The following is a 24,501-nucleotide window of genomic DNA, read 5'->3' on the forward strand; positions in this document are numbered from 1 at the left end:
ATGAAATAAGGTTAATGAGCAATTTCTTATATTAATGAACTGAAACAAAGAAATAATTTACGGAGCAGGAGTTTAACAGTATTAATGAGCAAATCTCAGATACCCAGGCAAGGCTGAATGTATTACAGCAGACTAGGGATGCTAATGTGACTACTGGTTCCCGAACTACTTTTACTAGGTTGGAGAACTGAATAAATGACATAGTCGAGCAGAAGGTACAAGAGCAAATTGACTCAACTGTCAGTAAACCTAATTATAAAGGAGATTTGATAAAAAATTAAAGAGCAGGAACTAGAGAAAAAAACTGAGAACTGAACAAAAGGCTAGTTAAAGATAGTAACAGATTATCAGGAGATTTCAACTAACAAATAGGACAAATTTGTCCAAACAGTTTCCTGCATTTAAACCAGATGGTGACATACATCCAATCTACTTTGTAAGTGTGTTCTCCACATCTTTACCAAAGAGGTGGAAAGATTCCAAGAAAATATATTTTGAACTTACTCAGTAGGTGACATGGCGGAATAAGGGAACCACTCATTCAAAAGAGTTAAATCTTGGGACAATTTCCAGGAAAAAATCAAAAGAAAGTATTGATCACCTGGTACACAGGATACTAGAATTGCTTGATCCCAAATAATATAACAGAACATGGTGTAGGTATAAGAAATATTCTGAGGGCATTTAACTAGATCTAAATATTTAGATAAGCCATTAGGGGACACAATTGGTAAAGATTTTTATTAGGAGACTACCTTACTATGTGAGGAAAGAAATATGATACCAGGACCACTATCAATGATCTAACCCTTATATAAGGCCTGGATACATTTAATAAAGAATGGGGGAATTACACACAGTCAAAAAATCCCAGCGAAAGCAGTGAAGATAATTGTTAGCCATCAAAATTTCAAAACAAAAGAAGAATGTAACTTCTGTCATGTAAATAAAAGGACCAATAATCAGAGAAACAACACGAGATATGGCAAATCAAACAATACCACAAATACAAATGTCTGCTTGTGTCTGTGTATGTGCGGATGGATATGGGTGTGTGTGCGCGCGAGTGTATACCTGTCCTTTTTTCCTCCTAAGGTAAGTCTTTCCGCTCCCAGGATTGGAATGACTCCTTACTCTCCCCCTTAAAACCAACATCCTTCCATCTTTCCCTCTCCTTCCCTCTTTCCTGATGAAGCAACTGTAGGTTGCGAAAGCTTGAATTTTGTGTGTATGTTTGTGTTTGTTTGTGTGTCTATCGACCTGCCAGCGCTTTCGTTTGGTAAGTCACATCATCTTTGTTTTTAGATATATTTTTCCCACGTGGAATGTTTCCCTCTATTATATCCATATCAATACCACAAATAATTTAGACAACCATATATCCTCTAACATGTTTTTTTTTCTGGATCAGGTGTCTTCAAATGGATCTCACCCTATTCCAATGTCAGGAAACGAGAAACATCTTGGAGGAGCTTAGTGTTTAACGTCCCGTCGACAACGAGGTCATTAGAGACGGAGCGCAAGCTCGGGTGAGGGAAGGATGGGGAAGGAAATCGGCCGTGCCCTTTCAAAGGAACCATCCCGGCATTTGCCTGAAGCGATTTAGGGAAATCACGGAAAACCTAAATCAGGATGGCCGGAGACGGGATTGAACCGTCGTCCTCCCGAATGCGAGTCCAGTGTGCTAACCACTGCGCCACCACGCTCGGTGAGAAACATCTTGATGTAAGGGCTAGGATCCAGGATGCAGCCATAGGCCCGTACACGGTGAGGCTAACTGCTTCCACCCTCATCATACCGAAGCACACATGGTTGTTGGAAGAAGGTAAAAATAAAATGTAAAGACCATATTAAACCAATGATAGTTGAGAATGCATTTGATAGTAATGTAGCTATTTATACAGATATTGCAGGTGAAGTTTTATTGATACACCAAGATTTGCTAGCAAAAATGTGACACAGGAATGCAAGGTCAATACTACTCTTAACTGGTATATATGCAGTGGGGATTACCAGAAGTAAAGAAAAATTAATAAAGGAAGAAATGAATTTGCTGATAACAACTTATAATTTTAAATTAGTGGTTCCTAATATAAATCTGAATATACTACTATGGATAGACTGGTTACTTAAAATATTGTTAAGTATTGAAACTGATGAGCTGTACTGGACATGGGGAGATTCCGTGTATAGAGTAGAGAGTAATAAACAAACAATTAAGCCAAATTTATCAGCAGATAAGGTTTATTTACTAGCAACAGCTAAAGTAATGAATACTAATTGTAGCCTGGAGAACTACGAGGAACTCTGAAAACAAATACAGGTAAAATCTCGGGAGTAAAATGTTCTAACAATTGAACAAACACAGGAATTGTATGATTTTTTATTACAATAATTACAGATGTTTCACCAGGTGACAACCCATGAATGATCCATGATGATTATCCCTTTTAAAACAAAGATCAATGTGGATATGGGATGAGAGGACATCAGAAGTGTTTCAGAATACCAAGCAAGCTTTGATAGAAGCACCCATACTGAAACACCCAGTAATGCATTAACCATTCAAGTCCGCAACTGATGCATCGAAGTACGGGATAGCATGCGAATTACTTCAAGGTGAATAAGATCGACAAGTAGGAGAACACAATACAATCGCTTTTTAAAGCAAGAGTTTATTTAAAAATGAATTAAACCATACAGCAACAAAAGCATAAAAAATTAAATATAGTTATTCGTTATTTAAAGAAAGTAACCTCACAACATCTTTTAACCGAGTGCCAAATAATGCAAGGTACTTGAGCACAGCACATCTCCAAGACAGTAGTGTCATTGTAGAAGGAGAACAAATGAAGTAGTAAAACTGTCATCCTATCTTACATTCTCAGTCATTTTGCATGTCAAAATGTAATCTTGTTGTCGAAGATATCTGTATCCTAACAGTGGTGATACGACTATAATATATATATCTCTCAGAATAAGTAACTCAGTGCACCAAGAAGCTTAAATAAATTGGTGTTGAAAGAAGAAATATTGTCGGTCAATACATAAAAATTGAGCAGTATTCTAGCTTTCTTTAGCCTCTAGCACTGAAGACACTGCAGCAAATGAGTACTAGTCCACTAACAAGGAAAAAAGCTTGGTTATCTGGCTTGTACTAGATGATCAAATATTTATTTGAATCAGATGATGATGATGATGGTATCCACAGGAAATATGTGTGTGTGTGTGTGTGTGTGTGTGTGTGTGTGTGTGTGTCCATCTTTAGCAGCTCCACTTCACAGATTTTATGTCTTTACATGAGATTTTCAATTTAAAAATTAATTTTTGAAATGAGGTTCGTTTTGATATCTTACTGAGTCAACTTAAGTCAGTCTTCCATCTTGTGTAGCAGTGGAACAAAGCTAGAATGAACAACAAGTTTTACTTGCTAGAATTAAAAATTTATAACTACACAAAACTTACATGTCACTCTCATTCACAGCTTAATAATCTTGGGACTGCGGATTGTTCTAAAGTATGATGTAAACTGCTCGATGAAGATGTTGCTGACATTAATTTGCTTTCACTGGGGGTTACTCATGGAGGTACAGTTTAGTTTTTTGCGCCATGTGCAGAACATAAATGTGCTCAGTTAATAGACTGAAAGAATCTATAAGCTACATGAATATTGGATATACTGTAAAAAATACACAAGAAACCCGGAGCACACACATTTAAATTTTGGAAATTCTAAAACTTGGCAAGTTTAATTAAATGTGTAGTTTAACAGGTACATATGTCATTGGTGTAACTTTACCATATACATTATGGTGGTGGAGCAGTATGCCAGGTACACCCAGAGAGAAAGTGATGCACAAAATTGTGAAAGGCCTATGACAGCTAGTAGAGGAGTCAAACCTGATCCATATAACTGAAGAGCTGTCACTAGAGACAGCCAGTAAGATCTGACAGACAGTAAGATCGGCACATTCTTTTCATAGTGGATAAAAGTTGGAAGATAAAGTATATTATCCTCCACAAGGATATAATTATTTGACCGTTGCTGCTTTGATATTCACAACTATTTTACTTTGAATTTTCTGAGCGAGAATTGTGTGACATTAGCATCATTCAACAAGGAATGAAATAAATTTAAAATAAGTGTTTTGCACTCAGAGAGGGTTTTACTAGTGGGCATAGCAACGAGAGTATTGGTAAACCTAATGCTGAGGTGAGGACATAACTGGCCATGCGAGTGATAGAGCGACAGAATACCATCACTCATCATTAACATCATGTGTTAGGTCAAACATTTTCAGAATCACCAATATGGAACAAAGCTCTGAAATTTTCTTCACCAACACTAATGTACTTCTCAACACAGCAAGGGAGAATCCCAGAAATAGGGAGAGATGATTGCGAGGTTGCAGATGAGGTTAGAGGGAGTGGGGAACAATTTCTTACAGAAGAATTTTTGTTGTCTTCACTTAAAATTTCATTTTCGTTTGAATTAAAGGTATCACACTCCATTTAGGATAGTTGAAATTAAATCTGATACAATAGGCAACAGCTTGAATGATGTGCAATAAGTGTGTCTGAGCACAGGTTGTTGGGGGCATAAAAGGGTCTCCACTTATGTCTTGCACTTATTTGTAAGTGTTGATGAAGGTTCATCAAATTTCTACAGTTAGCAAAGTTCAGCAGCCATGTACCAACACACAAAATATATTCTTCTACTGGAATAACAGAAAGAAAGGGTAGGAAAGTGACTGACCTCCTCTGCAACTAGTGGCGCAGCATTTTCTGGGAGTAAACATGTAGCAGGATCTGTGACAATACTGGGAGCCATCTGTTTATCTTGTTTGTGCACCAGGTCTGATGCTTCTGACACTGGAGTAGTCACAGCATTGTCCGACATAGCCACAGGTGACGAAAAACTTGTATCTAACACTTCTTCTGTCCTCGCTTTTAAAAGAATAACATCTCTGGAATCACTATTACTTTCACCACAAACTACCACGTCTTGTTCTCTGGTCCTATTTTTTCGTAACTCTTCGTCTTCTGTTTCATCATTCTGGTGATGTAACTGTTGCTTTTGGTGTTTCTGTTGATCACTCTTTTCATTTTCATCACAATCATCCTCATCATCACCATCTTCTTCCTCCTCCTCCTCTTCTTCTTCCTCCTCCTCCTCCTCCATTATTTCTTCCTCTTCAACCTCTCTTTCTGCCTCCTCTCCATCCTCATCTTTCCTTTCATTTTCTTCCCACCCACATTTTTGTTCGTGTTTATTATCTTGCTGTTTCTGTGGCGAATGCAATTGCTTCTGCTGGTCTTGCTGGTCAACCTGCTCGTCATTTCCGTCCTCCTTGCTTACTTCACTGTTCCCCTCCTCTCGTTCCTGTTGTTGTTGTTGTTGTTGTTGTTGTTGTTGTTGCTGCTGCTGCTGCTCCTGTTCATTTTCATTTTCTTCTTCTTCCTCTTCTTCTTCTTCATCTTCTTCCTCCTCTTCTTGAGAGTGCTGCTGCCGTTGCTCTTGTTCCTCCTCCTCATCCTCCTCTTCTTCCTCCTGCACTTGCTGTTGCACTAGTTCATCTTCATCTTCCAGCTCTCCCTCCTTTTGTGATAACAATATGATATCATCCTGCAATATCTTGGTATCATCTGATTTCACCAATGCTTGCTGTTCAGCATAAGCAGCTTTATTACTGGAGTGGTCAAAGGAAGGAACTTCACTGCAGTCTTCACAATCAGCAAGATCTGTGTCAAGTCGACGCCTTTTGGGGCTTTCTGGCATTACTGCAGTGTCCAGAAGATCTGCTTCACCAACTTCAATCTGTTTCCAAACAGAAAGAAAAAAATTACAGGAAGAAGTCACTCAATACTTAAGTTTGAAATCTAAAAATTGTGTATAACAATCACTATATTTACCAATACGAGAAAAAACAATCTAGTACAATGGGATACACATTACAAACACAATATATCCATCAAGAGAGAGACAGTTTGAGCTTTTGATGTAGAGACACCTTCCTGGGGATGACACGAACCCTTCTGCAGGAATCAAAATGGCTTCAACAAACTGTGTTCATGTGAAAGTCAGCTTCCTCTGTCTATCCACATGATCTTGACTGGAATACATAGCAGTAACTAAGTTGTTGACGTGTTTTTTGACTTTCACACAGTATCTGATACAGTTCCAGACTATTACCTACTGAATACAAAATGAGTTAATGGAATACTGGGCCAGCTTTGAGACTGAAATGAACAGTTCCTAGCAAATAGAAGTTAACACATCATTCTCAAAATTGAGAAATGTGAAATAGTTGATGCTGTTGTACAGAACGTTATGTTCACAAATTTTTCATAGCACACAACAATCCTCTAAACAAGCAGCTTCTGCCAAACAACTAATTATTAATAATTCCATTAACAAATGCACGAAGATTTACACAAGCTTTACACTAGGTGCTCTGACTGCCGGCTGGCCCTTCAAACAGCAACATGTGTAATGTAATGTATTTAAATGGACAGGAGTAAGTAGAGTGTTTTAATGAACAAGACCCATTCAAAATCTAAATGTAAGAATAGTGATACAAGACTGGTATACATGGGAAGGACCAGAAGGAAATTGATTCAATGACAAAGATTGAAACATACAAAATCCTTGTTTTACTGATTTTCTATTATTGTTCCTTAGAGTGGGACCTATATTAGGTAGGATTGAAGATAAAGACAAGAGTCAAACATGATAAGTTAAACAAGGGCTGCATGTTTTGTCAGAGGTTTGTTTATCCAGTACAATAGCATCTTGGAAATGCTAAATGAACAACAATGAGAGACAATACAAAAGTGTGCAGCAGTAATACCTGCAGCTGTATTTATTACTTATATTTATTTACAGCCAGTTGAAGTGACACAGTTCCCAGCACTCGCGTTAAGTCAGCTTGTATACACATGCCACACGACGACGACACCTTCCCATACACCACAGCATCCTCAACAGATGAACATAAATTGCTGCCCAACCTGTCCATCAGGTAATATATGTATATACAGAACAATAGTGGTCCTATCACACTTCCCTGGGGCATTCCTGATAACAGCCTCATCTCTGATGAACATTCGCCACCAAGGGCAAGATACCGGGTTCTATTACGTAAAAAGTCTTCAAGCAACTTGCATATCTGGGAACCTAAATTGTACACTTGGACTTCTATCAACAGTTTGCAGTGGTGCACCATGCCAAACACTTTTCCAGTAATTTAGAAATATAGCATCTGCCTGTTACCCTTCATCCATGGCTTATAGGCTATCACGTGAGATAAGGGCAAGCCGAGTTTTGCACGAGCAGTGCTTTCTAAAACTGTGCTGATTTGTGGACAGAAGCTTTTCTGTCTCAAGGAAATTTATTATACTCAAACTCTGAATGTGTTCAAGAATTCTGCAGCAAACCCATGTTACGGATATTGGTCTGCAATTATGCAGGTCCATTCTTTAAATATAGAGGATAACCCATGCTTTTTCCAGCTGCTTAGGACTTTGCGATTTGTGAAAGATTCACAATAAATCCAAGTAGAAGGAAAATGTCACAGAGTATTCTCTGTAAAACCAAATTGGTATTCCATCTGATCCTGGTAACTTACTTGTTTTCAGCTCTTTCAGTTACTTCTCTAGACCTCAGATGCTTATTTCTATGCCCTCCATGTGACAGTGTGTACAACAGTCAAAGGATGGATTGTACGATTCTTTTGTGTGAATGATTTCTTAAAAGCGAAATTTCAGTTTTCCTTCTGCTGTCTTCTATATCCATCCCAGACTGCTCGACAAATGACTGGGTAGAAGCCTTCCCTTAGTGATTTTATGTATGAGCATAATTTTCTTGTGTTCTCGGCAAGATCTTTCGCTACAATATAATGGTGGAAGTAGTTGTATGCTTCGCAAATTGATCTTTTTACAGATGCATGAATTTCTACTAACTTTTGCCTGACAACATTTGCGTGATCTCTTTTGAACCACACCAATCTGTTTCCTCAGCATTTTCCAGGTTTTATTATTACATCACAGAGGGTCCTATCTGTCCTTCACTCTCGAGTGGGTGCACCTAAGTATAAAGTGCACCAACCGTAAATAAATTTTGTTTTGCACCATTCCATTGTTGTTTCACAATTACAAGCCCATACCTATTCCTTGATCATTGCTTCCGTTAACACAGTGATAAACTATGTTGTCATGCTGCCAAGTGAGCAGTAGAAATATAAAATAATGGAAGAAAAAATTTACAAATGACCTAGATTACGAGCTAGCAGCACAACTGCACAATAAGGCAGTTGTCTATGAGGTAATTAGTAATCGAGTAAGCCAATGCCTAGGATCTGATGCAACTGCACTGCTTAATTTTTCGAGTTGGTCATTACTGTGGCCTGTCCACGGCAACAGAATGATATAATGAAAGTTTATTTCATTATTATTTACTTTAGCAGTGCTTTAGCTCAGATTATGTAAGTTTATTTTATTGTTGTTTAATTAAACTAATATTAACACTTTGAGGACTGAGCGCGAGTGTGGACGCTCAACCGGCTGGTACTAAGCGATTTCGCAGTTTTTCTGAATTTTCTACAGCAGATTCTATACCACAGAAAATAGATTGCTCTTTTGCATTTAAAAACTGGTGGTGGTGGTGGTGGTGGTGGTGGTGGTGGAGGAGGGGGGGGGGGGGATTAGGTTTCACGACCTCTAAGGGACAGAGGATTGAAGTTGTTAGTTTTAAATGAATAACTGTTGAAATATGAACTTTTATTTTATTAATAATCACACAGTTACATTGGCTTTTGTATGAAATATTTCGAAACATTTTGGAAAACAAAGCCCTACGTCACAGGTTTCACAATAATATCGCGTGTCTTTCCTTGAAACTTTACCATATCTGGCCTTGCTTGTTTCTACGCATACTTTGCACCTTCTCTGGCGCCACTTAGACAATTTTGTGGGTGGAATTAATTTTGGAAAATGTCTTCCGCTTAGTCTGTTGATGGGTGAACTATTCTGAGAAGTGCTCGAGTCTAAGAGGCCACACCTTTGTGAACCAAGTTCTCTGCTAACTCTGTAATGTATTCAACCAGATGTTTGCTTGTATTTCGCGATGTTTTGTACAAAATATATGAATTTACAGTCATGAGCATGAAAATGTGAAAGAAAACTTTTTTCCACCACTTTATTTGTTTTCGTTCAAAAGGATAGTACGCCATTAGCTGTTTGCTATGATCCACACCAGATTTTTTTACTATTGTAGTCCAAAACACAGTCTGGCTTTATTTTTTCCAGCATTCCAAATTTAGTTTTTATACTGACATTTGTTGCTGTCATTTTATGCTTTGTTGTCAAAAGAAAAACGTCTCTGTTGCCCTTCCATTCTACAAACAGTAAGTGATCTCATCTGCGAAACGGGTTCATTTTTTTTCAATTTCTGGCCAACAAGATCCCTTGATAGTCCTTTACTATTTTTCTGCACAGTACCAACTGCCTTAGTCCCCCCCCCCCCCCCCCCCCCCCCCCCCCACACACACAAATTATCCAGTAAATCAGGACTGGTTTAAAAAGCAGTCCATGTATAATGTGTGACCTTTATTATGAAACGAATGACACAATCTGTCTACAATGTGTAAAATGCTGTTATCGGCATTACACTGTTTCCAAGAACAAATTTCACAGTTCAGGACATACCCACTTTTACTTTCACATAGCATAAAAAATTTTACGCCACATTTATTAGGCTCATTTTTCATACACACACTAAAACTCAGTCTACCACAAAAAGGGCAAATTCCTTCATCTATAGTAATATTTTCGCCTGGCTTGTAAGCCTTTCCACTTTGGGTCACACATCTATCGAATATAGGTCTTACCTTATGAATAGGATTGTGACCTGCCAGGTTTTTACGAGTATATGTTGCTTTATCTACGAGATGTAAGATTCGTAGAATTGACAAAAATCTCGCTCTTGGCAGACACTTTGCCGCAAATGAGGACTGCAACACGGGATTTGTTGACAAGTAGTCAGACAGTTTTGGTTTCTTGACTAGGCACATATGCAAAATAATACCAAAAAATTTATACAGTTCACTGAGTTTCACTGTTGTCCACTCACGCCACACTGACTGAGGCTTCAGTTTTCCTGTAGCACTTAGTGTCTCTATTGTCATTCTAGCGTAGCGGTTTGCCTCTCGTTTGATTAGTCTCACCAGTTCTTCAATGAAAAAGTACGTGAAACAATCAAACACTGAAGAATGTTGGTCAATCCCATCTTGAATTCCACAGGATTCAGAAAAAATAGGAAGCTGGGGAGTGATTGTATCGTCATCTGTCCACTGGCCAGAAGAATATGGCAAATTGCAATGACCAGTTGTGTTTGTTGTGACAACGATGTCAACAGCCTCATCTTCAGGTTTTCCTGACGGTTCACCGTCCAAAGTATCGTTTTCATCTATAAGAAAATCCGTAAAAATTATCTTTTTTCTGACCAGGAATCAAACCACAGAATTACGGAAAATTCGGACAATAAATAGCTTACCATCACTAATGTCAATATCTGCAATTTCTTCATCTAATTCTGAACCACTATTGTTCAATAAAAACTATTTCTTCATCTAATTCTGAACCACTATTGTTCAGTAAAAACTATTTCTTCATCTCGCAAGGCCATGACGAAAATAAAACGCAAAGCTATCAGCCGACAACAATCTAAAGTTTTGAACTGCCGCGAGCATGTTGTTAAGTTGAGCGTGAGCGCGGCAAAGCAAATGACTCAAAATATACTCCTGTACCACCTCCAACAGTGACATATGCTGCCATCTATAATTTTTTCTTGGTACTAGGATAACCAGAAAGTACTTTTAAACCTACAGAATATGAAAGTCATGCGCTGGGAGTCGTTAACATTGCTGATAATCGGCCGACGTAGGAGCTACGTCGATCGTCTTTTAGGGGTAATGTCGGACCGACATAGGAGCTACGTCGCTCGTCTCGAAAGTGTTAAATAGTGATTTTGCTAATACATGTTTACCTTGGTAACGAAGACCACTATTCTTTACATGTGTACAAAGTACACCGTGTACCTGCTCATTTTATGAGAAACAGTGCACCTGCTTGAGGGTTAATCCACTTGAAACTTCCTGGCGGATCAAAACTGTGTGCAGGGCCAAGACTTGAACTCGGGACCTCTGCCTTTTGTGGGCATTTGCTCTATTGACTTAGCTACCTAAGCACACCTAACAACCCATCCTCACAGCTTTCCTTCACCCAGTACCTCGTTCTCCTACCTCGCTTGCCAAAGTAAAGTTGTGAGGACAGTAGGTTCCCAGTTGAGTCTTGGTTCAGCACACAATTTTAATCTGCCAGGAAGTTTCATTTCAGCACACTCCGCTGCAGAGTGCAAATTTCGTTCAGTTTAATCCTTTACTTGAATCATATGTCTCCAGAGTCTGATTCACAATCAATTTGAACTTTGCCTATAATTCCTCTACGTCTGTCACATTGGGGCTAAATTATGTCAATTCTCCATTATCTAAGTGGGTTGCTAAAAAACTGTATCATCCTTTTCTCGTGTAAATAGTCTCCTGGCCTTCTTGAGGGATTTATTAATTTTAGTAACCATCGTCGCTGTGATGGGACCACAATCACTAATCCCAGTCTCTATACTGACATTATCGAAAAGGTCAGGCCTGTTTACAGCTATAACATCTAAATTATTTCCAATGTGTGGGTTATCTAGCAAATTGTTAAAGGCATTTACAGAAAACATTCAAGACTACTTCACGAGATTGTGTATCTACACCACCTGCAGTGAATACATAGCCTTCCCATTTTATCCTTGGTAGATTAAAATTGCCTCTAGATACTGTATGATTTGGGTATCCCCACATTACTGAGCTTCTGTTATGGTGGAATCACGTGGCCAGTAAAACCATCCCGTAATTAAAAATTATTCCATTCTGTCTTGATGTGATGGTATAGCAACCTTCTATTGCTACTACTTTAGAAACTGTCATAGATTGCACAATTCTTAAGTTAATAAAGAATATTGCGTGACTTATGACTGTTCCTTAAATAGCTTCGATAATTAACTTGAATTTACCTAGGCCTAATACTTGTGTTCAGATAACTTCACAGTCATATTCAAATTTGACCTTGATAGACATATTACTGTTGACAGCAATGAACACTCCCCCTCCTATATTTCTAATCTGTCTTTTTGATACGTGTTCCTGTCCTCACTTAATATTATGAAGCTTTTTACTTCGGGTTTCAGCCAGCTCTCTGTTCAGAGAATAATTTGAGTGCAACAATTTTCCTGGAGGGCATTATGTTGAACACTTCAACAATTTACTGTTATAATTTTGACGGTCAAAGCGTGTCTACTTCAGGTACGATCTGATTTCACTCGTGAGTCAGCCAGATGTCTCCACTACTTCAGCCATCTGCCTGTAGGAACTGAGGATGTCCTCAGTAACCAAGCAACAGGCATCATTGATACTGACAGGAGTAGGAAGTTCCAGACTATTGCACCCTGCACCCATGACAGCTGCAGGCAGGGCCTTCTGCACATCTCTGGTGAAGCCCCGGCAGGTCCACCGAGTGCACAATGGAATTTTTTCTGGCCCTGGACGATGTTTCGCAAAGGGCTCCACAATGTGCCTAACACTGGAGCTCCCGATAATCATTTAACTGCTCTCCCTGCATGCCTGTGCAGACCCTGCTGAACGAGCAGACAACTGTCCACTCACAGAGTAAACGGGCAAGACCAGATGATCAGCCTCAACACTAACACCCTGTCTCAAGTGATGTGACGGTGTAACAATCCACCACTAACGCTGCAGTGAGTGTGGATCCCCACATTGTATATGCTGGAATGGGCTTTGACAGCAGAGCCTGTAAGTGAAACAAGGGACACCTGAAGTGTTCCCTGCAACAAGCCAGATTCCCCACTGCTGCCACACCACAAAGTAGCAGAATTAAACTATGAAAACAAACGGAAAAAGCTAAATGTGTGTCTCACTGGTCCCCTGATGCTTCACCAACGGAGACCGTCAGCTGACTGAGCTATGGTCAACAGTTATTGGCCATTCAAACAAACTGCACTATAGACTCCACGAATGTACACTTTACCATTATTAAAACACAACACTATACCTCTCAAATACAAAAAAAAACACAATGAATTTAAGAACTAAACTTTGCAAGCACACAAAAACTAATAAAGGATTTAAAAATTAAACAATGAACAGAAATAGGAAAGCTAAGTATTGCACCAAGTCAGACTTGTTAGTGAATTCAATTTTCCAATGATTTCCTCTATTACCATAGCCAGGAGTTCTCTTCTAATAATAGGCCACAGGGCACTTTCATATTTAGTTGGCTGATTTATCTCGTGGAGAAATCATCAAGTCACAGAACTTTCATATGCTACAAGAGGTTATGTTGATGTCTACAAAGGAGGTAAATTAGCAGTGATGCTGATTTGGTTAGAGGGTGGGTAACACTGCTTGTTTCTTTGTAGTGTTCCAACATTGTGTGTCCATTTCCATACATCACTAAAGAACTTAGTGACTGTTTTGGTGAAGATAGTACCTGTATATCTTGATCTCAATGGCTTCTTTGGCAACAGAAACCCAGTAGCTAGACACATGGGGAAATAGTTTTGTTTCATTAAACATGATGATCCACTTTTTTATATTACTGTGTTTAGCAACATTTGTTGAAACAGAGATATTTAATGTAGTTTTCTGTGTGCCATTCTAAAACCTTGTGTACTGGCTGAGCATCACATTCCCAAGAATTTTATATATAGGCCATTTTCCTTCTGTCCCCATCTCATTGGTGTACTTCATATTAGTGTGCGTACTATTCACATGATCAATCTACAGTTGAAGAGCTTTAATCCCATATGACCAGATCATACAGTGTTGTTGACATAACAAAATAAGGGAGATGAAGTAAAGGTACTTTAATTTGAAGTGTGTTCTTCAAAATGTTTCATAATGAAATTACACGCTGCCAGAGACAATACATGGCTATTCTGTCAGTCATTTCAAAAAATTTACCATGATAAAAAAAATTTGTGGTCATCAGTGTATGCAGAAACAGTCTGATAATCTCATACAGGCAGCAGTTTTCCATGTTGAATGTCACAGTTGATTTCCTCACCACCAGATAATCGTGGAACTAGCAACATGCTACGCCGTGAGGCTGGTACCATCACCATGATGGGAGTGGCTTATCGCCTCGCACCAGTTTGGGATGATGGCTGAGGTGTTTGTAACAGCGGGCTGGGACTGAAGCTGTTGGAGCTAGTCACTTGGTGGAGTAACCTGAAGAACAGGGTTCTGGTTGGAGCAACTCCCCTGAGCCTCAATAAACTGGTGCATGGGACAGTTACTGGATGAAACAATAGTCAGCATACGCGGAGCTTCTGTGTGGAGGACGACCTTGTGGATTGTACTTCCTGGGCGGATGCGTAACAATTCTAGTGGAGGTGAACAAACAGCTTTGACAAGTCATAAGGAGCACTACCCGCGTGCTTTCACAACTAACGGTGGCATCAAATGGTTCAAATGGCTCTGAGCACTATGGGACTTAACATCTGTGGTCATCAGTCCCCTAGAACTTAGAACTACTTAAACCTAACTAACCTAAGGACAACACACACATCCATGCCCGAGGCAGGATTCGAACCTGCGACCGTAGCAGTCGCGCAGTTCCGGACTGAGCGCCTGAACCGCTAGACCACCGCGGCCGGCTAACGGTGGCATCCTGATAGTATTGTGATTGAGGTGATACACTGTATTTTGCACAAACCGTACACCAAGTGAAAATTCCCTGCATGAAAGTCAGTGGGTGTTGTGTTATTAGCTGTTTGTTGTTTATGGCATGCAGGGCATGCAACAATGTTTGCTGTCACGCAGAGTAGGTATCATTGTGTCACTATATGCTGTAGGCATGATTTTGTGTATATATCAGAAATTGGTTGTTTAGGCCTATCACTGTGAACGTAAATCAACTGGTTGCTCCAGTGGTTTTAAGAGTTTATTGTGTTACTCATTTTTGTGACTGAGCCTATGGCTCACTTTCATTGCATTAAGGTTTTGTTATTATTTTTATGTCAATATTTATTGAGTAAGAAGTTATTCAGACATAAGTGTGGGTAGTTTGGCATTGTTGTGGGTAGCTGGCAATTCAATTGTCTGGTGACAGTAGGTGTAGTTAGAGGTTACTTTTACGCAAAGCTAAGTATTCTTGGACATAATAAGTTTTACAGTTTTTTTTTCTGGTTATGCTGAATGCCAGACATTGTAAATTGTTATGATGGCATAAGACTGAATTTGTTCTGTACTTGTGTTTGTTCCATTATTTTTAACTGTGTTTTTTCCATTTTGGATCTACTTAAAGCTCTTTCAGGCTACAGAAAGATACATTTTGTTCTACTGTAAGTGGTTTACCATTTTGTTAACTGAAATTTGTATTCTTAATAACATAAACTGAGCTCCACATCTGCACAACCCCCCAGCTTGAACCAGACACCATCTAAACCCCACAAAACATTTTGTTAGCAGAGTGTAGTTTGCACTGTGCCTGTGAGGGCGCACTCTGATAGCATTAAATTACAGATAATGGACTGTGTTTTGCTTTCTTGTGTGATGTTTCAACCATGGCGGTGAGGGATGTGCCGGACATGGCCTGGCCTAGAGAGAATGGGCTCTTGTATGACGCGGCAATGGAAGGGGAGGTGAGGAGTTCGGGGCAATATGGTGGTGGAGCTGTCCCAGTAGCTTTGGCAGGTCATGCATATGCTGGTGCAGTTAACAGCGCAAAGACTTGTGTAGAACTGTCACTGTTGTTAGTTTGGCTCTCTCGTAATTTGCACTTCTTGTGCAATTCTTGCAATGTGAATCACATTCATGGGACCAGGTGCAATGGTTACAAGCAAGAGCAATTCATTATAAGAATACAATTAATAATCTGTTAGGAATTGTTGGGGAAGAAAATAGATACGTGTTAAATGGGTGTATGAGAAGCTGACCACGTTAGAAGTAATAATTGCTGAATTATTATTAGTATATTCAGTGCAAGGAAGCCAAACCGTCTTGAATAAAGTGGTGGAAGATGATATGTAATGTTATTGTTTCACTGTCAGTAAAGACTAGTTTATTTAACGGTTTGGCACAGTGAATTTATTTGTGAGGATGTATTGCATTTTCAAAATGAGGTAATCTCCTATCAGTCTGAACTGTGTTGTTCCACCTGGCGAAGTACAGTAGTCGGGACAAGTTTGTCAGGGTTCAGTCTGGTGTACTTCTATTGATGCAGCACATGTTGTTGTACAGTCAAGTCTAGACAGTGAAAACAAGAGCAATGACTAAGATTTTAGTATGTGTTATGTATATAACTACCTCCTTGACACGTTTAATTATGTTTTAAATGTGCCTAACTGTGAATGAATCTAATTTCAAGGTGCTTGGCATGATAATGTCATGTGTCTGTATCATTGCATGGAATACTCTGGCCATGTGGGATTGTGACTCTTTTTTTCTATTTCCAGACCTGATGTATGTTGTTTGTATGCTGGCTGGGGAGGAGGCCCGACTTCAGGAGTGAGGGCAGAATTGTACTGTATCGAACGGGACAGTTGACAGTCGATTTTCTCAACAGCGGGGATTACTTCCAAGTGAAATGTCATGCTCATGCTGCTGGAGTGCACATGGTGTAGGCACGTGATGGTCACGAGTGCCACCACCGTCGAGCTGGGGACAGCTTCAGATGGAGGGAGACAGCTAGCTGGAGTCACTGGAACTAGCAACATCTTCTGAGGGTGGCACAATTACCACAGTGAGAGTTGGGACAAGTTTGCAGTGCGTCACATGGTGCTGGTTTGGCATGGCGGCCGTTGTGTTTTTAACAGCAGGCTGGGCATGATGCTGACAAGAGCTAGTCAGATGCTGGACTGACACGAAGAACACATTTCTGGACAGAGGCAATTCCACCAAGTGCCTCAAGAAGCTAGTTTGCAGGACAGTTACCAGAAGAGACAACATTCAGCACAGGTACGACTGCCATGCGGACAACAGCCTAGTAGAGCGATTGCTGTTTTTCCGGGGCAGATGCACAGCAATTCCAGTGGAGGTGAAGGAAAATCTTTGGCAAGTCATAAGGAACGCTACCTGAGTGCTTTCACAATTATGGTGACATCCTGGTGGCATTATGATTGAGGCAGTACAAAGTGTTACATGTTAACTGTGCATGGAGTGTAGCTACTTGTTTACAGCTTCCCACATGGAAGCCAGCAGGTTCTGTGTAACTAGTTGTTTGTTTATGCAGGGTAGGCGGCTATGTATACTGAGAGGCAAAATAGGCATGATCGTGTAGTTATGAGCTGAGGGAGTGATTTACTGTATTAATCCTTTGAATGCCAAGGCAACGATCTATTGTTACACTCTATCAATGCAATTACTGGCATAGTGTCAATTCATTGGTACTCTGTTTACTTTCCCTTAGCTTATAAAATTTGACACTAGATGTTGCTGGTGTTCTAAAGTGTTGATTTATGTGTACACTGATAGTTATCATTTTCCGGGTGTTGTTGCAGTGAAATGTCAACAATTGGTAATTCTGCTGTTCTGTTGTTTGTTTATTAACATCGTGTTTTGTAATACTTGTTTACATTTTGTTATTCCATTGGAAGGTTTTGTTTTTGTGCAGTATCGTTACTTAATATTGTTTTGTGCTATTTTTCTTTGAGTTGAGGTTTCCAGTTTGTTTATTTCATTCACTTTTCTGATTTGTTTTTTATATGTGTCCAAGAATGAAATTTGCGAGTTATTGGAAAATACTAGTGATACAGAGTATTTCTGAGAACGTATCAGCAGTTCAAAAAGTGAAAATGATTTTCTTGCTGGTATATTGATTAAAAGAGAAGGCAGAATGGAAAATTGAAGTGATTGCACACAAAACACTACAGTTGCTACCTCATCTGCTTCACAATGTGCCTGGGCCCAAACATATGCCACCAGTGGTATCTTCTACAATTGAATATTTCAATTTATTTTTCACTGCACCATTACTTCAGTTAACTGTCACCTAAATGAATTTCTCAGCTAAGCAATTTATAACTGAAAACATGCTGCTGCTTTGTCCAGTCCATGTAAAAAATTGATAAATGTCACAATAGCTGAAGTACGAGGTTTCATCACATTCTTACTGAATATTTTACTTAACAATAGACCTACATCATTTTCGTTCTGGAGCACAATACGATCTAAGGCATATCCATGGTTTGGTAAAATGTGTTCTGTTCTAAAACACAAGTGTCAGGTGGTACAGAACTGCATACATTGGGCAGACTAATGTAGTGTCCAATTATTATAGTAATTATCTCTGTACATAATGGTAAACAATTTATATTCTTATATCATTTTCCTAAAAAATTGTATAAATTTTATGGACAATAGTTAGCATTCCTTAAATTGAGTGTAGTGTTAATTATATGGAAACTCAATCAAATTTATATTATTTTTTAAAATAATTTTTGTTTTGACACTTATAAACCATTTAAAGTGAAGAAGTGTGACAATCTGTGTATACTGCAATAAACTAAATACTTTCCTGGGTAAGTCGTAATTTTTTCACATTTTTAAATTGATTGCAGCTTGATATATGGAAATTTAAACAATACTGGATGACAATATAAAAAATAATCACTTTTTAGCATCCACTGCTTAAAACGGATTACTGCAAAAGCGTTAAGCACAAAATTTATTGTTTATCACTGCAAATGTAAATCAATTTGTTACTCCAGTAGTTTTTACAGTTCACTGTGTTATTGAGTTTATGTGAATGGCAATGGCTCACTGTAGCTGCATTAGGATTCTTCTGTTATTGCTCTTATGCGAATGAGTTGTAAATGTTATTGTGTAAGAAATTACTCAATCATAAGTGTGAGTAGTTTGGCAGTGGTGTGGGTAACTGATGTTTGTCGTCGTCTTGTGGCAGTTGCAATAGTAGATAAAGATGTAGTTAGAGGTTATCTTTACTGACCCTAGGTAAGGTTAAGTATTCTTTGTCATTGTAAATTTTTGTTGTTATTTATGGTTATGGCTAAATGCAAAACACCGTAAACTGTTATGTTGTGTCCTGTCATCCATTATAGGACAAGATTGAATTTGTTCTGTATTTGAATGTGTTCCATTATTGTTATGGGAATAATTGTGGTATTTTTATTTTGACCTTACTCAAAGTTCTTTCAGACTACAGAAATATATATTTTGTTTTATTGTAAGTAGTTTACTATTTTGTTAGTTGAAGTTTGGATGTCTGATAAAATAATTGTTAAACTGAACTCCACATCTGCACTACCCCCAACCAGAACACCACTTCACTTCACTTCACTTCACTTCACTTCACTTCACTTAAATCCCATACTACAGTGATTTGTCAATAGCTTAAATACATATTCCACAGGGATCTTTCGTGCACAAAAAGACCACATCCAAACTCGTCATAATTTTGTCTGGCCATATCCAAACTCATCATAATTTTGTCTGGGGTTATTTAGATTCATTGAATTATGTCTGCAAGCAGTTGGGTATTTTTAATATGACGTTCCCACCCACAATGGCATAATTTGGCCAACTAAATATAAAGGTAGCACATGGGCTATTAGCAGAAGTGAAATCCTGAAAATGATGACAGGGGAAGTTGTTGAAAGCCCAAGTTTGCCAACAAATTTGACTCTGAAAAAAATTCGAGAAATACATGTCCAAGAATGTTGCTGTGAATAACTAGGTTCTCACATGTACAAAGAACAAACATGTATCCATACTCAAGAGCTGGTGTGTCAAGTATTTTTCACATCTGACACACTGCCTCTCGAGTACAGGTACATGTTTATTCTTATGATGTTCAGCAATTCTGTTGAGGCTGTATTAATAATACTGCCACTGGCTATGAAATGATACATAAGTAACACATGAACTTTAAAGCCCAGATAATGGTTGTTAACTGAAACTGGAAGTGATGATAAAGGACGTAAAGACAGCTGCTGTCATGTGTTTCATAAAATGTTATTACTGTTATATGTGCTGGTCAGATCAGCAGATTATCTGATTAGCTATCTTCTGGCCATCAGTCGCAAGTCATATACCTCCACTGTGAATACAAAGACAACAAGCACTTCTCAGTGAATTAAGAAAAATCCAAGATCACCCTTTCATTTGTTCGCTGATCCATAAATACCGAACAACTCTGCTCCAGAAATAGAATACGCTACAGAGGCTGTGCACTTACAAAATAACACCGTTGATATTGTGCTATACTGGTAGAAAATTTGGGAAGATAGTATAACTACAGATCTCAATAAATTTCGATGTATCTCTGAAAAACCAACTGGCTCTGATCACCCAAGAAAATCATGGGTCATTCTAAACTGAACTGAAACCAACCACCACAAATGTATGAACTCATAGTATAAATGGAAACTAAAAATTTCTCCAAAGTGTGACTGTGAAGCAGAAAGGCAGACAATCCAGCATGTAGTGCAGATATGTTCCCCAAGACCACCCTACACAGGACAATTTGAAGACTTCCTGAATATGACATATCAACTATTGAATTTGTAATCAAGATGCTTCTTTATGAATGTTATTCTTAGTGTATGTTCAATTAATGTCCCTCTTTAACGTATTTTGCTTTGTTTTGTGTAGATATCTTTAAATATTTCAGTGGTAATGTTTACACGAGGTACATATGTAACAACCGAACATTATACTTTTCTTTATTCTGTTCAGTTTTAATGTTTTCTATTTCATTCCAATTTTACATTAGTAGTACCTACACTGTGCAGTAATTATGAATATTACATACCTCCTGTTGCACAATCTCCCCCCTCTCCAACATTTTCATCTCTTCATCTCTGGAGCCACCATCTTGCATTTCACAGGTACTGGAATCCTTTCTGACAGATGCAGCATTGAGAACTGCTTTGTCGTACGCTGAAAATAATTGTGGCATACTTTCCCTAATAGGATTTTCCATAGCACTTACTGAATCGCTTTCGGAGTCATTTGATACTGAGCTTACAGAAGCAGTCAGAGCTTCTCTCTGATGATCAATTGTTGCTGATTGCACATTCTCTTCTGCAATGATTTGTGTTGGTAACGTTTCTATAATGACAGGTGTATCTTCTGAAAGGACAGGCATTTCAACTTCCACAGAATCTGGAATTGTTACTGCAGTTTCTGGAATTGACTTTCCTGCACCTGCCGTCATACTTGGTATGTCAGAAGAACCATCAGTCGAAGATCCCACTTCTGTAGTAGCCTGTGGTGATCCCCTTTCACTACCATTTTCTTCTTCCTCCTCCTCCTCTTCTTCTTCACCTTCTTCCTCTTCGTCATCACCATCATCTTCCTCCTCCTCTTGATTATCATCCTCTTCCTCCTCCTCTTCTTCTTCTTCCTCCTCATCCAATGGTGCTATCACGAGCCTGGATTCTTCATCACTGCTATCAGTATCAGATGAATCCACAGCAGCAGCAAATCTGCTCCTTGCCTCTCTCACATCAAGTGGAGGAGGAGCAGGTGGTGGTGGTGCAGGGGGTGGTGGAGTTGGAGGTCCACTCTTTCCGAACAGATCTATTTCTTGATCATCGTCATCCATAATTGACTGATCAATAACACGCTGAATGGCTGCACTAATTGTGTCATCTTCATATTCTGCCTCTTTGAGAATCATATTCATGACTTCCTCTGGAGACTCGTTTGCTGATGCTGGATGACTATCAGATGACCTGCCGCCCATGTTGCTAGAAGGTGGACGTATCTGCCCTCCAAAAGTAAATTCATCTTCAGAAGGAGGAGGCAGAAGATCCTCATGATTACGTTGTGGGTATGAAAATAGTGGTTCAGATCTAATTGTACCAAGCTGTTCATCATCATTTTCATTGTCATCATCGTCATCAATATCAGCATCAGCATCATTACCATCATCATCATCATCGTCGTCATCATCGTCATCGTCAGCATCGTGACCACAATCGTCACCATCAAAGAGGCTAATACTGCCAATTCCACTGACACTGCTCCTTGAAGCTGGTCTGCTGTTCACTAGTCTGAAAGAAGGTGACACACACAATTTATCAAAAGCATCTTCACACATTCCATGACTCTTGGAAGAAGATAGTAATGTGTTATCAAGAGCTGAAATAGAATCATCATCTGATTTTTGAACAATGTGAGATAACTTCTTTTTTGTTTCAGAGTCTGAAGACTCACCATTTTTTGTGTGTGTCGACTTTTTCCTTTGAGGTGATCTATCAGATTTTGGAGGAGACGATGATCCAACATCTTCAAATATTCGAGGGATTACCGATCGTCGACTGCCCTTGCAAGATCTGTCATCAAAAAGTGACGATTCTCTCTTTGGTCGAACTTCCAATTCAAATGGTTCTGGTTCTTTGAATTCGTAAATATCATCTGCAACAGTCTCACATATCTTTTCAGGAAGCTTTCTGAGAGAAGAATTATCAGCTTTTAAAGATGCAAGGCTCTTTTCTTGTTCTGGTATGTGTATGGGAACTTCTGTTTTAATCTCAAGAGGAATAATACATTCTTCAACATCTGGTAAGACCTTGACGGTTTTCTCTATGCCCTTCAGTTCAGAGCGTATCTCATTCAGATCAAAATCACGACCTCTTGGTTCATTTTCATCGCTGTCTGTTTCAGTTTTGATATCTAAACAATGAAATGCACGTCTTGTACGTCGTTTACACAAGTTCTGATTTTCAGGCTCAGGAGTAGCAGGAATACTACTATCGTCAGCCTCCTCCTCCTCGAGTGAGGACGAGGGCTCTGCAATGCTTTTACTTCTGAGGACATAGTTACCACCTATACTTTCATCATCATCTTTGGAAAATGATACTTCAGCTTTACTAATTGCATATTGCTCTTTAAATGATATAGTTTCTTGCTTCATTTCATCATTTTCCACACTTGCTATGGAAGATATTACTTTTTCATTACCACTACGAAGCCTTGCAAGCTCTATTTCCTGTTCAGAATCAAATCCGTCACTCTCTGTTTCAGATGCGAGAGATATATCTGAAATGAAACATAAGCAAACTATTAGGAGTGCAATGACAAGTTTGTGAGTTTTATCATCAACTATAAACAAATTGATAACTGATGGAATAAATAAACACAATCAGCCATCTTATGGTGGTCCAAGACAGTGGATGAGTACACAAAAAATCCACTGCTCAATGCCTCACCTAAATGGTGAGTGGTTGTTATTACTCATTTCATTGTTGGTACACAACCAAGGAATTTTTATTATTGCACAACAAATTCAAATGAATTTAAATTTATAAGTCCGGCAATTTTTCTGAGAGATGTGAAATATGATGCTAGAATGTTGGGTTCATCCAGGCTACAATCAATCAAGTTATGATTTAAACTAACAGTTCAAAATACAGATCTATACAATGTTTGGAAAGGCTCTCTCACAACTGACAACTGTTGCACACTGTGCATATGTCTGTGAGTGTCCTGCTTTTCGTATTTTGTGCTTTCTCATCCTCAACTAAGTTATTACATTAATGTAGCACAAACTTTTGAACCGAATATTAAAAACTGGCATGAGAAAGATAATGTTAGTCACAGACAAGTACACAAAAAATAGATGACTACCACTTACCTAGAAAACTTTTATTTTTGGTCTCAGACCTTGTCTAACTGCATAACAGAAAGTCACATAAGACAAGGAACAAACATTCAATTGAGTTAAGCACAATAATTACGAGGGCGTACTGAGAAGTAATGCCTCTGAGTTTAAGTGAAAACCCTTAGAACTATTTACATAAAACTAACTTTATTAACAACCTACATCTTTATTTCTCATTTCTATATATATATTTCTCAACATAGTCATCCTGGTGACGAACACATTTCCCTTAACAAGAGACCAGCTTGTTGACAGTGTCACAGTAGGTTGTCTGACTTCGGTGACAGAGCCACAACCTCATTTCTGTCAATGTGAAGTCCTCGAAGAAGTTCTTTAAGTTTTTGAAATGGATGAAAATCTTATAAGGCAAAGCCAGGATTGTATGGAAGATGACTGATGACAGCAAACCCAAGGTGCCAGATTACTGCAGATGTCGCACTGTTCGTGTGTGGTCTGGCATTGTCATACCGAAGGAAAGAGTGCTCCACATGCACTCAAAGTTTTCTGCGGCTAGAAACTCGATTACGGAACACTTTCTCACACACTGCCACTTTCTCACACACCACCATGTTACATACTACAATTTGAAGCCCTCTAATGGCAGAGGGTTGCAACTTGCATCAGCAAAGTGGCTAAACCAATCGAGTAACATGCATGATATGTAATACCTCAATCGATATTGAGAACAGAATACAAAATTCAGAGGCACTTTTCAGCACACCCTTCTACTAATTTCAAAGTGCCTTTCCATCA

The 24,501-nt window shown here is 38.8% G+C and overlaps 1 protein-coding gene across 1 annotated transcript in view; it reads right to left on the minus strand.

Moving 5' to 3' along the window:
- Window positions 1-24,501, minus strand: part of LOC124622025 (AT-rich interactive domain-containing protein 4B-like) — a 157,185-nt gene that overhangs the window by 15,419 nt on the left and 117,265 nt on the right. Inside the window, exons 19-20 of the mRNA XM_047147619.1 lie at window positions 20,893-23,126; window positions 4,757-5,818 (exon numbers count right to left, since the gene is read on the minus strand). Coding sequence (XP_047003575.1) covers window positions 4,757-5,818; window positions 20,893-23,126 — 3,296 coding nt within the window. The remainder of the gene's footprint in view (window positions 1-4,756; window positions 5,819-20,892; window positions 23,127-24,501) is intronic.

This window comes from Schistocerca americana, chromosome 1, assembly GCF_021461395.2.
Source record: "Schistocerca americana isolate TAMUIC-IGC-003095 chromosome 1, iqSchAmer2.1, whole genome shotgun sequence".
Taxonomy (NCBI): Eukaryota; Metazoa; Arthropoda; class Insecta; order Orthoptera; family Acrididae; genus Schistocerca; species Schistocerca americana.